General features: G+C 47.1%; 1 protein-coding gene across 1 annotated transcript; it reads right to left on the bottom strand.

Annotated features, from left to right (window-relative positions):
• Window positions 1-999: 999 nt before the first annotated feature.
• PADG_01652 (uncharacterized protein) lies at window positions 1,000-13,911 on the bottom strand (the record flags this gene model as incomplete). Its single annotated transcript, XM_010759232.1, has 7 exons — window positions 1,000-1,094; window positions 1,186-1,530; window positions 1,597-5,481; window positions 5,561-5,641; window positions 5,699-9,634; window positions 9,721-13,681; window positions 13,864-13,911. 7 exons carry the CDS (start codon window positions 13,909-13,911, stop codon window positions 1,000-1,002), a joined length of 12,351 nt encoding a protein of 4,116 aa, XP_010757534.1.
• Window positions 13,912-14,950: the final 1,039 nt, after the last annotated feature.

The following is a 14,950-nucleotide window of genomic DNA, read 5'->3' as shown; positions in this document are numbered from 1 at the left end:
TTTTCATTAAAGCCACATATACTAGTTATACCTTATTATCTCAGACACCTGTTTATATGCTTCTAATGAGTGATTTTATCATATTTTCAAATTCTTATTTTTTTAAACTTTAATTTTTCTAATTCTATTTTATTATAACCCTAATCTAACCCTAATACTGGTGTTTAGGGTGATGAGGTTGAATAGAAGATGTATTGGTAATATGTATGATGACTGTGCGGAGATGTAAACCATGTTTTAGATGAAGCTGATCAGTTTTTAAAAATGTGAGCCCAACTTATAAACCAAGTTCAACTTTTAATACCAGACTCAAGTGTAACCGGTCCCAGAGAGAGTGAAGTGATCAATAGGGTACGGAAGTACTGTCGAATGAATTCACTATACGCAACTTAAGAAGGCACCTCTAACTTTTAATTCTAGGAGTTGAGCTACCTATAGATAGATACATGCATGGCAAGGGTCACACTGAGTGGTGGCTATCGACAGCAACGAGCAAAAGAAGACATAACAGCTGGCCTGCACTCCAACTGGCCCCCTTTGACCCACTGCACCCAAGCTGACATGATATTGGGAAAGGAAAAGGATAAAAGGCAAAAGACGAACAGGAGCAACAACCATCATCAGGAAGCAGTACACAGAAAATCGAGTAAAGAAAAAAAAAAACCTTCCCGTGCCATTTAGAATGTACAGTTGGGCAGTTGGGAAGCGCAAAAGGAAATATCATGGAAAGCCACAAAAAGACTGAGCACGCCGCCAGATGCTTTGATTAAACAAATGCATGGGTCATAACTACCAAAATAAAATAAAAAATAAAAAAAATAAAAAAAATTCGTTTGAGTTAGGAAATTTTTAGAATCAAGAAAATAAAACAAAAGCGAAATTAAAAGAAAAATAAAAAAAAAATAAAAAAAAATAAAAAGAAAAAGAAAAGAAAAAAGAAGAATGAAAAATCACAGAAAAATCACAGAACGACAACAAGAATACCCAATTTGGCTCCCTCTAGGCAAAACCGAAATATTCACTGCCCGCCGTCATCGCTGTGTAGAGCCGTTGCCGCAGGGTTTCATAATTGTCATACTCAGGCAAGTCGAGCTCTGTTGTATCCACGGTCAGACAGTCAGCTTATACATATCAATGAAGTAATTTCGGCCCACACTGGGATAGGGAATGAAAAAATGCACTTACGGTTGAAACAGGTATGGGAGCTAGGAAGTCTATCCTTATGACCATAGTCCCGGTGGATATTGAATTTGCTGAACCCATTCATACCCTCAAGCTCCTTGAAACCATTAAGCGGAACTTTACTAGTGCCCGTAACGAATTGGAGGAGCTTCGCCCGCTCTTCTTTGTCAAACGAGCGTACCGCACGCCAGAACCATTGGATTTGAGGCGAGGATGCGGAATAGTTGTGGTATTCCGAATTGTTCTTCCAGTCATCCACATCAATTTCGGGAAGCCCAGAAATCAATAATTCCAGTTCTTGCTCGTTGAATATGGCAATAAGATCGGCAGGAATAATGTCATGGAAGCCTGTAAAGAAGAAATTACTACTTGTCCATTTAAATACACAAAAATGGAGTTCTATGGAAAACCCACCTTTCAAGAAGTTATCTAATTGGTCCTTGACAGAGCCAACCAATCGATATTCCACAACGCGCTGGACATATTCTTCTTTGTTCTCCTGAGTAACTGGAATATTACGACCATTATCCACTAAATCAATTATCTGCTTCTCTCCAAAATCGTCAGATTCAACTGAGAAGTTTTCAGTAAGGATGTCAGTTATATCATTTTCAAGCATCCACAGGAGAGATTTGTAGTAGTCGAGATCCAGAGTTTCCATGTCTTTGATAGAAACAGATTTCCCAAGGATACGCTTGTAAACTGCTCTGCTGAAATGGCAATCAAGAACACGGCCTTCGTACAGAGCTTTACCAATGATACGTCCAATGAATTTGAAGAACATCAAATGCTCTTGGTTAACTCCGCTGAGGCGATTCGGATGGAATGTCGTCCGATCGGAGGCCACAGGAATGAACAAGGCATAGTTGGGATTGAACATGCCGCGTGCCAGGACTTGGAACCATTCACGAGTGACTCCACCAGCGTCAACACCCTCCTCACCATGGAACCTGATATTGAGTTTGCCATATTTCATTTCGTCGGCGGACTTAAAGTAGAGTGACTTGAAGGAATCTAGGAAAACTTGCTCTCGGCGGACGGAGAGTTGGAGAGGCGCGTGGGTATGTCTGATTTCTGTGCCGCGCGAATGTATGCGACGATTAAAGTAGTTGCGTTTGTTATCAAATTCTAATACTTTCGGGTTCTTAACCAGAAGAGAAAACGTGCCACTCATAAGTTTGGGATTCTGCCGGACAAGTTCATTGAGAATCTTGCGATGGTCTTCCGTGAAGTTGAAGAATAACCCTTCCATTCCAGACTCTGGTGGAGGACTGGAAACTGAATATTCCCGTCCATGTCTTGAAAGAGGAGCATCTTTCAAGGTGGTGTTCTTGCACACAACCATCAGTGACTCAATGAGCGGCAGGAGTATTGTGGCCACATTGAGCATGTTCTCTTTTTGTCGAATTGCGTGCAAGCAATCGCTCAATTTCACCCACAGGGGCCCAAACGTGGCACCTTCATATAGCGTCTTCAACACATCCTCTTTATTGGACGTCTCAGGTTCACTGAACTTTTCCTTATCAAGCCTATTCGGATCAAATAGGTAGTCAAGCGCTGTCAAGACCCGGAGTAGTTTGGCTTGATCCGAACTTGCGGGAGAAAACTTGGAGAGCGCCATACCCTGAACGTCGATGCCAGTCTCCGCCTGATCAATATGAGGAAGAAGTTCATCGAGGTCAACGAGGATTGAATTACTAAGGGATTGAGTTTGGGCGATCAATTCTTTACCAAACACTTCTTTCGCTCCAGGGATAGAGGAAAGATTGTTGATAGTTGAAAGAGTTTCTCGGAAGGTTTTACCATTGCATTCTCGTGCAGCAAGTATACGAACAACCAGTTGAAGATTGTGCTCTGGTACTACTGGAGGTTCAAGGATCCGGGGCTTTTTCTGCTTGTCATCTTCAACAGGTTTCGGCGATTCGGCCTTTCCCTCCGTAGATGGTCCAGCTATTTCTTCACTACCCTCCGCACGGTCATGTCCTTGCTCGTTGGGGGAAACATCAAGCATAGGCGTATCGCTCAGATGAGCAGCCTCATCAGCAGTTCCAACTGCTTCATTTTGTTGGTTAATGTCTTCCACAGATTGCGCAGGTTGTGCAGCCTGGGTAGTATTTTCGGGCACTTCGGTCTCTTTCTCCTTAGTCTCTTTTTCTTTAGTATCTTTTTCCTGTTTTTCCTTGTCTTTTCGGAGGAGAAGCGTTAAGGGTTGGGTGATGCTATTGAGAAGACCCGATAGTTGCTCCATGCAACTAGGGCTATCCATGATTGACTTGCGATCGAGCAAAGCAAGTAGAGTGTTCAGTGCAAACTTAGAGGCCCTATGTTCCTTGCCCTTGCCCTTTCGCCATGCTTTCATTTTAAGAGCTGAGACTGTGTCATGCTCTGTGAGGAAAAACCATGCAATATGGGGATTGTACTGGGTGAGGAACGAGAGAGCTCCCAAACACTGCTGAATCACAACCAACGGCGTTACATCATTATTGCCACTGGGAACTGGCAATGATAGAGTTCGTTTCAATTGTGGCGTTCTCTGGGCAGATGTTGCGGTTTTAGCACGTAGGGACAGATGAGCAAAGCTGCGATCGACAGCAGAGACATCCGCACTTCCATCCTGGAGAATCAACAGCAAGAGACTTAGCACCTCGGACCGGTTCTGCCGATTTTGGCAGACATTATGAAGGATATCGTTGATATGATGCCGCGCATTTCCCTGAAGAGGCATGAACATGAGACGCAGAAGGGTAGCAACCCCTGCCTTGTCGAGCATCTGGACGATTTGACGGCGTTGGGGTTTCTTAGCACCCTGGTCACGTTGAGAAGTATCCGGTCGCGATCGCTGGTCCAATCTATCTACATCGGCAAACTGAGCAAGCCTTCGTCCGGTAAGTGCACGTGCTTCTGAAACAAATTCAGGACCTAGGGACGCGAGAATCTCTTCGGGCTGATCAGCAAGTACGGTTTGCCTCAGAGAGGGATCCAATGTAGCAATGAAACTGGCGGGGTCCATATCATCTGCAGCAGACGCGCTACCATTTGCCGCCGCATTCCGACGGGCAGCCTCTCGCTCGCGGCGACGGCGATCAGCAACCTCCTGCTGCAAAAGTTCATCACGGATATCAGGAGGTAACGCTTCCAAAAATTCTGGATTTATCTCACTGGGCTCTTCACCAGACGCAGCAGCCTGTGATCTCTGCTCTGTAAGTTGTTGCATGATGACCTCCTCACGAATGTCCTCAGGAAGTGCTTCCAAATATTCTGGATCAATGTCCATGCCAGTGATGTCGAGTTGTCGGCCGCGGATAGTTGTATGCACTCGAGGAACAGGTTCTGAAGAACCAGCTGCTGGCTCATTTTCGACTGCAACTTGTTCTGTCTCTGTAGGCTGGACATCATCCATCGGCTCACTTTCAGGATGTTCAGCGCTTCGCTGGGCATTTTCTTCCGCGGCTCTCTCCGCTCTCTCTACCTCTTCCTGACGCCTCAACGCCGCTTCCTCCTCCTCCTTTTGTTTTCTCTCCCGCTCGGCTTCTTCCTTTGCAATTTGCTCTTGACGTTCCTTTTCCTTTCTCTCTTCTTCCTGGCGCTTGAGTTCTTCTTCCAGTTTCTTTTGTCTCTCCTTTTCCTCTTGGATGGCCGGAGGTACAAGAACTTTGAGTAGTGAATTGATAATTCGCTGAGCTTTCTCTAAATAATGACTACTGAAGAGCAGTCGTGCTTCTTCTTGCCAACGAGTCGAAGTAACAGAGAGCGCAAAGGTGACTGCCTGATAAGGATCATCACGAGGGCGAGTAGCTGTTGTTTGAGGGCGCGCAAGGCCAAACAAATCTTGAATACGGTTGGTAAAGACATGACCTTGATCGAGACGAACATGAACCCCATCTGGTCGGCTAATGACGCCAAAACCACCCCCGCCTTGACCAAGGGCTTGCATTATTGCGTTCATGAATGTAACCGGGCTATCCATCGAGAGAAGACGCCCCTGGTGGCTTGGATCGATTGCATGCACCCAGTCACTTAAAGCTTCAGGAGGACCTCTGGATCCAGGCATACTATCGGCGGGGCGGTCGTTACGACGTAGCAGAGGGTTGGTTCCATCGTCGTTTCCGCGTGGTGGTACTTGATTGCGATGAGCCCTGTAACTTGGAATGGGGATTATTCCATGGCGGTTCCCTAAACCTCCAGAAAACATACTCCATGGAGGGGGTGGAATTCCGCGGAATTGTCCATGGTGGTGACGATGATGATCCATCGCTGGATCAGCGTCATGCATGATGAAGCGTTCCGGATGGTCGAAATCTATATTAAACGTTAGCAGCCATCACGATTGTACTGTTTTTGATACGAAAACACATCAGGGAAGAAAGAGATATCATACCAAAGGTTTGAAGAAACTGATCGTCTCCGTCAAGTGCATCCAGCCCTTCTAGTTCATCTACCTCTTCATCTTCGTCCTCGTCTAAATAAAAAGTTAGATAAGTGGCAACACGCGTAACAGACAGAATGGGATTCTTACCTTGGTCATCATGCATTTCATCATCTAGAAGGTCGTTATGAAGTTCTCCTCCCATACCCATATCTAATTCAAGCCGGCGGAGTTCAAGGCGGTTCCTATTTTGCTCCCCTAGAAGCCGAAATACATCTTGCAGATTAGACCGATGGTCTCCTTGGGCAAAATCTTCCAAATCGTTTTCGAGTTGGTGGTTCATACCGTCTTCGTCTTCATCATTGTCCGATATATCTTCGCTTTCCCACTCGCCTTCATCCCCATCCTGGAGACTATCGTTGTCATTATCACCAGTGATCTCGCCCGCAATCAAGTCATCATCCATAGCAGATGAGCCTTCCTCATCTTCATCATCGTCATCGTCATCGTCATCGTCATCCTCGTCATCCTCGTCATCTTCATCTTCATCATCATCGTCCTCCTCATCCTCGTCGTCATCGTCATCCCCTTCGATGAGGACTTCAATATCCATGCCCGAATCTCCAGGCAGCCCTTCAATAGGTCCTCGTTCATCCAAGTCTTCATCGTCACTGACAACCTCTCCATCATTCTCAGGCAAGTCATCTTCATAATCCATTTCTTCATCGTACTCGTCATCGTACATCTCTTCGTCATCCTCCGATTCTTCACTGCTGGTCTCCTCCTCATGATTCGGCTCAAACATGCCAAGCGTGGAGTTTCGGAAGAGGTCTGGGGTTTCCTCACGTTCATCTTCTACGTCAGATACAGAGGTTGCGGAAGATATATCATCTTCATCAGTCTGCCCTGGGGTGGTTTGAATGCTCGAACTTTCGCTCAGTAAGACAGCGGTTTGAGTAAGTTTGTTCAGCGGCCGAAGGATATATTTAACCGCTCTCTTTGCAGGAGGGAAATTGAGATCTATATCGGATATGGATGCGGTAAAGGCAGAAATAAAATGCTTTTCAAACATAATTTTTGCAACCTGGCGAGTAGATGATGGGTAATGAGTGGTTCCGTCTGCACTGGATGTCGCAGAAAGCATCTTGTCAAATAGATCGGCTAAACTCAAGAGTCGGGCATATTTAGTATCGAGAGGTTCGTTAGATACATTGGCGTCTTTGTATGATTTCAGAGCGTGCTCTAAAACAAACTTGCGGACGAACAAGAGATCGGGCTCGTTATCGCCATCTGGAACGGTACGACGCCTGGATGGCGCGCTGAACTCCCCTGTCTTGGCGCAAAGAGCCACAATCACCCGCATCGCCCAGTTAGACGTATTGACACGCTTTTTGAAGAAGATCGATTCGCTGTGCTCCAGAGTGCCGATGGGGACCAGAGAATTCAGCAAATAGTTCAAGACACCGGAGCGAGGCTTTGATGGAGCAGTAGCAAAGGGATCAGCCTTGCGAGAGAAGTTGATAAATTCTACCTTCGTACGATTATACGATGACAAGAGCTCAGTCAGGCACTGGAGCAGGAAGCAGCGGTAAATGTAGATCGGGTGCTCGTCTGCCTTAAATTGTGGCTTATCAGACTTCTTGGGGGGCTTAGTCGTCTGGTTTCCCGAAGTTGTTGAGGTAGGTGAGGCTGGTCCGCTGGCCATTTCAATATCACCTTGGGTTTCTGTACGAGGTGTTGTCCTTTCGGAAGGCTCAACGGGCGACTCTTTGTCCTCGACATCGCGGTACGAGAGAAGTTCAGAGAGCAAATAGTGAATCACGCCGTCAGGGTGTTCAATAACAGGCGCTTTTAGTTCGACGGCTCTGCCCTTTTCCTTGACATCTTTGCCCTCAGACGCCCGCGCATCTTGAGGCTCAGTAAGCGCCTCCAAAGTTTCCGATTTGCTCGCAGTTTCAGTATCATCCTGGCGGGAAGAGGTCTCATCACGCCCAGAAAGCACATCATTTGTTGGTTCGGACTTCAGGACCAGTAGTTGTGGTCGTTGATGTGAATCGTATCTCTGTAGTTTTACCTTTTCATTTGTAACCTCCACAAACAAGGCAGGATTCCTCAGGATTAGATGCGCGAATTGACGAACGTATCCTGTAGTGTCTGTCTGCCTTGGTGACCGACTCTCGAAGCCAGCAACAATTTCACTTCTCATTATTTGGCGAACGGTATCATCATCTTCAATTATATGTCGCAGGATGACCATAAATGCATTTTGAAGCTTTTCATCTGAAGCACCGGCCAATTGCTTGATCATGACAAATAGACGTTGAAGGTTACGTTTCTCCCCTAATCGCACAGCAATTTCCCTTTCACGGGTCAAGATAACGAGTATACGGACAACGGATAGCGCGAGGGTTTCGTCTTTCCCAATCCGAGGTAGAATATCGACCATTGCCTGAAAAAGCTCCATCTTATTCGAAAGCGAAACGACCAACTCTTCTAGTGCTGCTGGCTCTTCTGGTGCCGCAGGAGAATCAGAGTTTGGTGGGTTCCATCGGATTAATGTTGGGGTTGCATCATCTGAAAGCATCTTTTCAAGGATTAGCAAGACTTGGGGTATCCATGGACAAGATTCTTCCGTGGGCTTTTCAGATGAGAAGGAAGGAATGTTGATAAAGCCAAGCAGACTCGAGAAATTTTCCTTGAGCTCTTCCAGCGTAGCTTCATACACTTCGCGGTCCTGCAGTACCAAGGCTAACAAGCCAGCATATGCAGCGATTTTCTTTCCCGCAGATTGGAAGTTCTCTTCCATCTGGAGAGAAATCAGGAAGTGCATCAGCGTCTCACCAACCTCCCGGCGGAAGTTAACCGGATCACGGAGTTTTGCAGTGGCAGACCCAATAAGATCAGAGAGCTCGAAAGTGATGTCATGATGAACATTGAGCACATCGAGACACCGCTCGATCAGGTTGCTTCGCACTTTATCGCGCTCCATGTCAAGGTCCTCAATGGCGACTACTTCTCGTCGTTTTGGGGAAGGAGTAGGTGGGCTGGTGGGCTGAGATCGAGCAGCATTCTCCGCACGCCGAGAAAGGGTGTTGCTATCTTCACTACGTGGCTCTTCCTGGTCATTGAGAATATTGTCGATGCTCATAGCCAGAAGTCCGCTAGTGCTCGTAATAGCATTGTCACCTTGTACAATTTGATTGGGAACGGTATTTTCCGCGAGGCTCGTTATACTTTCCTCGTTCGTATTTGGTTGGGCAATATGACCCAGCAACGACGCAAGATCGGTCTGGGCAGACGGCGTGGCTAAAGCATTGTCCAATTGCTGCTGTGGGCTTCCAAGATTACCAAAGATGCTGTCACGGCGAGATGAACTGCTAGCTGTTGTCTGTTCTAGATCATTGGGAGGGATTGGGCTCCTAGGTGGCGGCCGAAGACCAAGCTGGCTAGTGCAGTATTCCTCGGAGGCAGAAGCAGAGTTGTTGCACCGGTAGAGGGCCTCCCGGGCAAGGCTCTCATCATGCCCGTTTTCCTTCAATGTAGACAAACGGTCCCTATGGCAGGTGAAGGTTTTTGGTGTCACAGATACAAGGGGAGGGAGGGTTTCACCACGACGGAAAGCTCCCATTTCGTATTCACTTTCAAGTACCGACCGGAGAATATCAATCAGAGATTTCAAAATAGAACTGGACGCTTCCTCGACAAAGCCCGAACTCCACATTTCCTGCACCATGGGAATGACTTCCATCCGTAATTCAACCAAGAACTGCGCAGGAAGGAAATAGTCAGGGCGATCCCTATCTCCACTGGTGCTTGCCATCGCCTGAGTCTGCGATGAGTCTATTATATATTGAGCGGACGTCATCTCGGAAAAGAAATTCAGAATGATCTTGATACCCCCATATGCGGAAGCAAGGCGTGCAGGGACATCTCTTGAGTTACTATTCACGGGTGCTTGGGGACCGAGAGACTTGATTTCATTCAAGAATAGTCCACACAATTCTTTCATCGCCTGAATCCCATTCAACTTCTTAAACGCAGATAGAATCATGGTCAGGCAATGAGAATGAGGCCGTTCGGCAGTAGCTACAAAACGAGTTAGTTTAACGATTTAGAATTAATAGGTATAGAAGAGTGGAACCCCTTGGTGGAGGGTTGATGAGGAAACATACTGTCAAATAGCAGCTGAGAAAACGAAGACAGGATGACGATGAGGTACGAAAACCGGTCTTTCACGCATGATGCTTTCTTGGCAGCATCGAGGTCAAGTTGCTCGAGAACCACTGACGCAATCGCATCAGCAACAGTCCCAGCCTTTTGCCGTTGATAGGTATCCATTCGTCGTTTGCTGATAAGCCCATGTCCCAGGAGGTGGAAGAAACCAGTTATCGAGGATGGAAGAGAACTGAGCAAGTAACGGAGAGTTTTGACATTCTTAAATGCTGCACTTTTCTCCACGCTCAGGGATGAATGGGGGGCCGAATTTTGAGATCTAGCCTCGCCATTGGGCAGTGTAGCAACGGAATTTACCACAGTTGCAGCTCTTTCAGCAGCATTTCCCGACACTACATCGCCGGGTTCAGACGCATCGTCAGCGGGGGCGGTAATTGGCGGTTCAATCACCTCCTCTCCACCAAGCCCATATTCAGAAACTCTAGTCGCTTCGTTCCAAGGTTCCGGCATGTCTTTTTGTAATAAAATTTCCTCCCACACACATGCGGAGTGCAATGACCCAAGTGACTTAATAAGGGCAACATATTTATCTGCCAAATTTACCTGGACAAAAGGAGATGTTTGTTGGCTAGGCCGTGTATTATAGTTTGGTGGAGTGTATGCTTCGCGAAGGATATCCGTAAGTGTACGAACAGCCACGAGATGCTTCGCGAAATATGTTCCTGTAGCCCTCACATCTTCGGAATCTGGAATCTTGGCAGTAGAATCTTGGGGTTGTTGCTTCCTTGAATGAGTCAATGGAGAGAAAAATCCGGCACTGCCAGAGTGTCGCCAGAACGGAGCTAACCGGTCAACAGCATCTTGGGTTCGTTTCGTAAGAGAGGGTAGGACAAGGTGTGGCTTCACCTCGACCATCAAATGGATCACCTGTGTTAACTGCTGGCTCGCTTCCGTATTATGGAAATCAAACGGTAGACTCTGAAGCGTGGCAAAGTCGAGGACATACTCAACCCCTCCAGCTTCGATGAAAGTGTTGCAAATTGTATGGTTCTCGAAAAAGGCATGAAGAAACCTCACAACAGGGAACATGTAATTTGGGACAGAAAGACCATGACTATCAACATCGTTGAAGTCCCAGTTTCCCAGCTTAGGGAAAGTCAGTTCAGGAGTTGCTGTGGCACTCTGCATCTCAGAATCCGCAGGCTTTGCTCCTGATGAAGATTGCTGCTCACCATGAATGTTGCTGAATGCAGAACCAATGTCACCAACCAAGGAAGAGGGACCTCCAGCAACTGAAAGCTTTCCATCCTCCCCTTCCGTCCAGAGTTTAGCTCCCATCCCACGCTCCCATGCTTTGGATTTGCAATGCTGCGTAACGCGAGCAACCATAAGCAAAACCGAGCTCATGACTGCAGACTTGAGAGGGGGGTGATGTCGAACAAGTTCGTCGAATGAGTTACCCAATACACGAAGTAGATTCGAATCAGTTTTCATGCATTTCACGTGCTCGGGACTTTCGAAGATATCAAAAAAGCTTTCAAGGGCATCTGACTTTCTGAACAACTCAAGACCTCCCTGGTTAAGACAGATAGCCCCGAAGGCTTGGGGAATACACACTATAGCTTCAGTCGAAGGCAATATACCCTCAGCAAGTTTGCGATCGGGTGGTCTGACAATTTTGGATCTGAGGGTTTCATGTTCACTGGGCTCCGCAAGTGCGGGAATGAAAAAAGGCCGCAGTTGGGTCGGAGTATCACCACCTTCTTCTTCAGCAGAAGCAGCAGCAGCAGCAGGGTTATTTGATGCATCACTGGGGATAGAACGGCCCGTCACCGCTTCCAAGAGGCTTTTACTCAATCCGGCTTCTGCAATGACAGCGTAGCTAGTTGGCTCATTATGTATGAAATGACTCAAGATATTCACTGCACCACTCCACACATGAGAACCATAAATTCGGGCGTTCTCCAAAACCAAACGGAGTGCTGTTAGAAGCGGGGGAGAATCAATAAGATTCCGAAGCAAGCGCTCAAATCCACCGCTGTCATGTTGCATTACATGATTGACAAATTTGAAGAGCCATCTCAAAGACTGTTGCTGGAAATATGGAACTTGGTAGTCGATGGCTGGCGTTCTAAATTGAACCGGAATACCCTGTCCCTTAGCCACTAAATCAAAGGATGCTCTCGTCTCGTAGGAAATCAAATCCGAAATGCCATGGAAACCTCTAGCTGCAGCCAGTGTCGCCAGAGCATCCCTAACAGAGTGAACAAAAGTGTCCATGAATTCCATAACTCGAGGATAGATCCTCCTCGCTTTCTCTGTCCTAAGGTTCAAAATATCGACGAGCAGAGGGATCAATCCCGCCGCCACGAGAGTTTCCGGTGTCCGTGTTCCACAATTTGGAAGCGTTCGAAGCAAGGTAAACAATGCTTCCCGCCAATCGTCAGCTTCCGGTGGGTCGTCTGGGCTCTCCTCCACGGCGAGGTCTGCCACCGCTTTCCGTGTGAGGAACATGAGAATTCCATGATTGACATTCACATTAAGGGCGGCGCAAACGTCTGCAGCTCTAGTTTTATGTTTTGCCAGCGCATCGAGACAGTTGAGCGCGAAAGTTTGGTTAAGTGTTGAGGCGGTAATGTCACCAGTGGCACCGAGATGGACAAATTCAGCTAGTTGATATGAAAGTTGCAGGCGTTTCGGTACATCAGCATCATGATACAGGACCTTTTGTTGGAAAAGAGTCTCTGGGTAAATGTATGCCAAGTTCGTAACCGCAAGAACTCTAATAGCAAGGATTTGACGTCTGGTCTCAGTGGATGATGTAAGGGCATATGCAACGCGGAGTCGATGTAACAAGTCATATTTTGAAGAATCCTTGGGAAGATCTTCCAAGTGCTCTTGTAAAACGTGCTCTATTCTTGAAGATACTATTGTTGAGCTCGGGATCTCACGCACTTTCATTCCTCTAGTCGCTTCCTCAGGCTTATGAACTGGAGAATGGGCTTCCGCCGTTGGCGAATCATCAGTGGCAGAACTTCTATTCATCCTCGAGCCCGGATGAGTAGATGTTCTGCGCAAATGAGCCGGTGTAGTTGGAGGATGCGGTGTACTCCCGGGTGCTTCTGTAGGTGCAGGTCCATTATTATCTGATGGAGGAGAGTAATACGACATGCTAATGCTACCCCACTCTTCCCACTCGTTGACAGGGAGCCCATCAGGTTCTGAGGTATCAGAGGGCTCTTTAGTAAGAGCAATGAGATCATTCGCATTACATTTGGCGACAGAACCCCGACGGCTAGCCTGTATGTGAGTAACTTTCTCTTTCCCTTTAAAACTTGATGAAGCATCAGCTGGTTTTGCAGGGGCCGGTTTAGGAAAAGGTGCGGCAAGCTTTTCGACGCGCTCCAATTCAATATTGTAGTGAGATGCAAGTAAACTCTGATGAAAATGGGTGCTATTTGATTGCCGTTGTCTGGAGAAGTACCGCTGGGCGAGGCTAATACCCAGACGAAGAACACATTGTAGTAGGGACAGTGAGGTCGTATTCAGGAGGTCATTTAGGCGGTCGCTGCTACTGTAGAGGGTCCGATTGCCACATTTCTCGAGCAGGAGTCGTGAAAAGTCTAGGAGTGCTTCGACCAACTCTCGATCTCCTTCAGGCCCAAAGCCAAGTTTGTCCAGATGGGTTTCGGCCGCTCCAGTGGTTGGTGCAATCCCGGCAGAAACGCAAGTGTCTTGAAGGACAAGGCGGCCAAATGGTTTCGTCTGCGGTCCCGATTTGAGATTATACTTTTCTACTACAAGCTGGAGGATCTCATCAAAACGGTTCAGAACCCTAATCCAGTGATATAGATCACCTCGTGGGAAAGGCCATCGGCGGGGAAAGGTTGAAAGGTATGACGGAAGCTCCGGGATGTCAACTGTGATGGTTTGCTGAACGAAGGTAGCCAAAGCGGGAGACTGTAAAAATAGGGAAAGGAGTCATTAGCTTTGAAAATTGATTTTTCGTTTTCTCCCATCTCCCAAACTTGTTATTAGGATTATCCCGGGGTAGGGAGGGGGGGGGGGGGGGGGGGGGGGGTTGGGTTTGTTTGAAGACTTAGGATATTAAAGGAAATAGAAAAGAATCGAGAAGCACTTACGATTGTAGCCTCATGTTTAAGGCCCGCCACCTTTTTTATTCTCCCCATATTACAATATTACCTTGCAGCCCACCATGAGCAGTCGTGCGACTACCAGCAACCTGGAAGAAGGGAGGATAACCCCCCGGAGACGAGTAGCTTGATAATTGTTGGGTTCGCCCCAGAGTCGGAACGACCAGCTGTTTGTCAGATACTTTGGACACCTCTCAAACCTGCTGCCGGTGAGTTCGAGAAGGGATACTGGTCTGATAAGCAAGTAATCGGATGCGTTTGAGTTAGATAGGTCAAGACAGCAGAGGTGCAGCGTTTTTAGGAGCAAGGCGAGGTTGGGTTCAAGGCTCAGGTGTATGATTGACGCGACTGGCAAAAGCAAAGATTAAACAGCAAGCAGCAGGAAAACGAGTGCAGGTCGAATTCCCAGAAGCTTGAGTGCTTGACCCTAATCGATAAACCGCTGGCTATTGAGGTTGGAGGTTGATGGGAAGGAGTGGAAGGGGTTCTTCTGATGGAGAGAAGAATATCGAGAGTTTGTTGATGTTGGTTTCTTTTTGACGTTGGTTTTGAGCCAGGCCCGAAATTATTGGCCTGTTTGTCACTGCTGCAAACTAACGCCTGGAAGGAAATACGGGGAAGGCCGGCTGCACTAGCCGGGGTTGCCACTTAATATTTCCACTACTCTATATCCACGCACACTAGTCGGTGGTGGGGAGTCTCCACTGCTGTTAGAAGGGAAGTTCTCTAACCATCACACTGACTGACACATCATTTGTGAGATGTCGAATCGCTGGATAATTCGAATGGTTTCTACTGATCTCTTCCTATCGTGTATCTGCGAGCTGTTCGGTGAGGGTCTGGGTTTCTATTTCAAGCAGAGAGTCTTCCAAGCGGCAATGCCTATTGGGCAGTTGGTTATAACATCAGCAGTCAGCCGCAGTGCTTAGTTCACAGTTGAAAGTGGTTTTAAAGATGGGGCCCCATAATCGGCCCCCTCTAAAATAAGCATGGTCTAAATGACTAGTGCATGTAGTTTTAGTGAGGCATGTCTTGATGTATTAGCGAAAACCACATCGAGAAAATTTTTTTTGTT

The sequence above is a fragment of the Paracoccidioides brasiliensis genome, assembly GCF_000150735.1.
Source record: "Paracoccidioides brasiliensis Pb18 unplaced genomic scaffold supercont2.2, whole genome shotgun sequence".
Lineage (NCBI taxonomy): Eukaryota > Fungi > Ascomycota > Eurotiomycetes > Onygenales > Ajellomycetaceae > Paracoccidioides > Paracoccidioides brasiliensis.
Note: the sequence above shows the minus strand (reverse complement) of the source record. Positions and strands in the feature narration are given on the sequence as shown.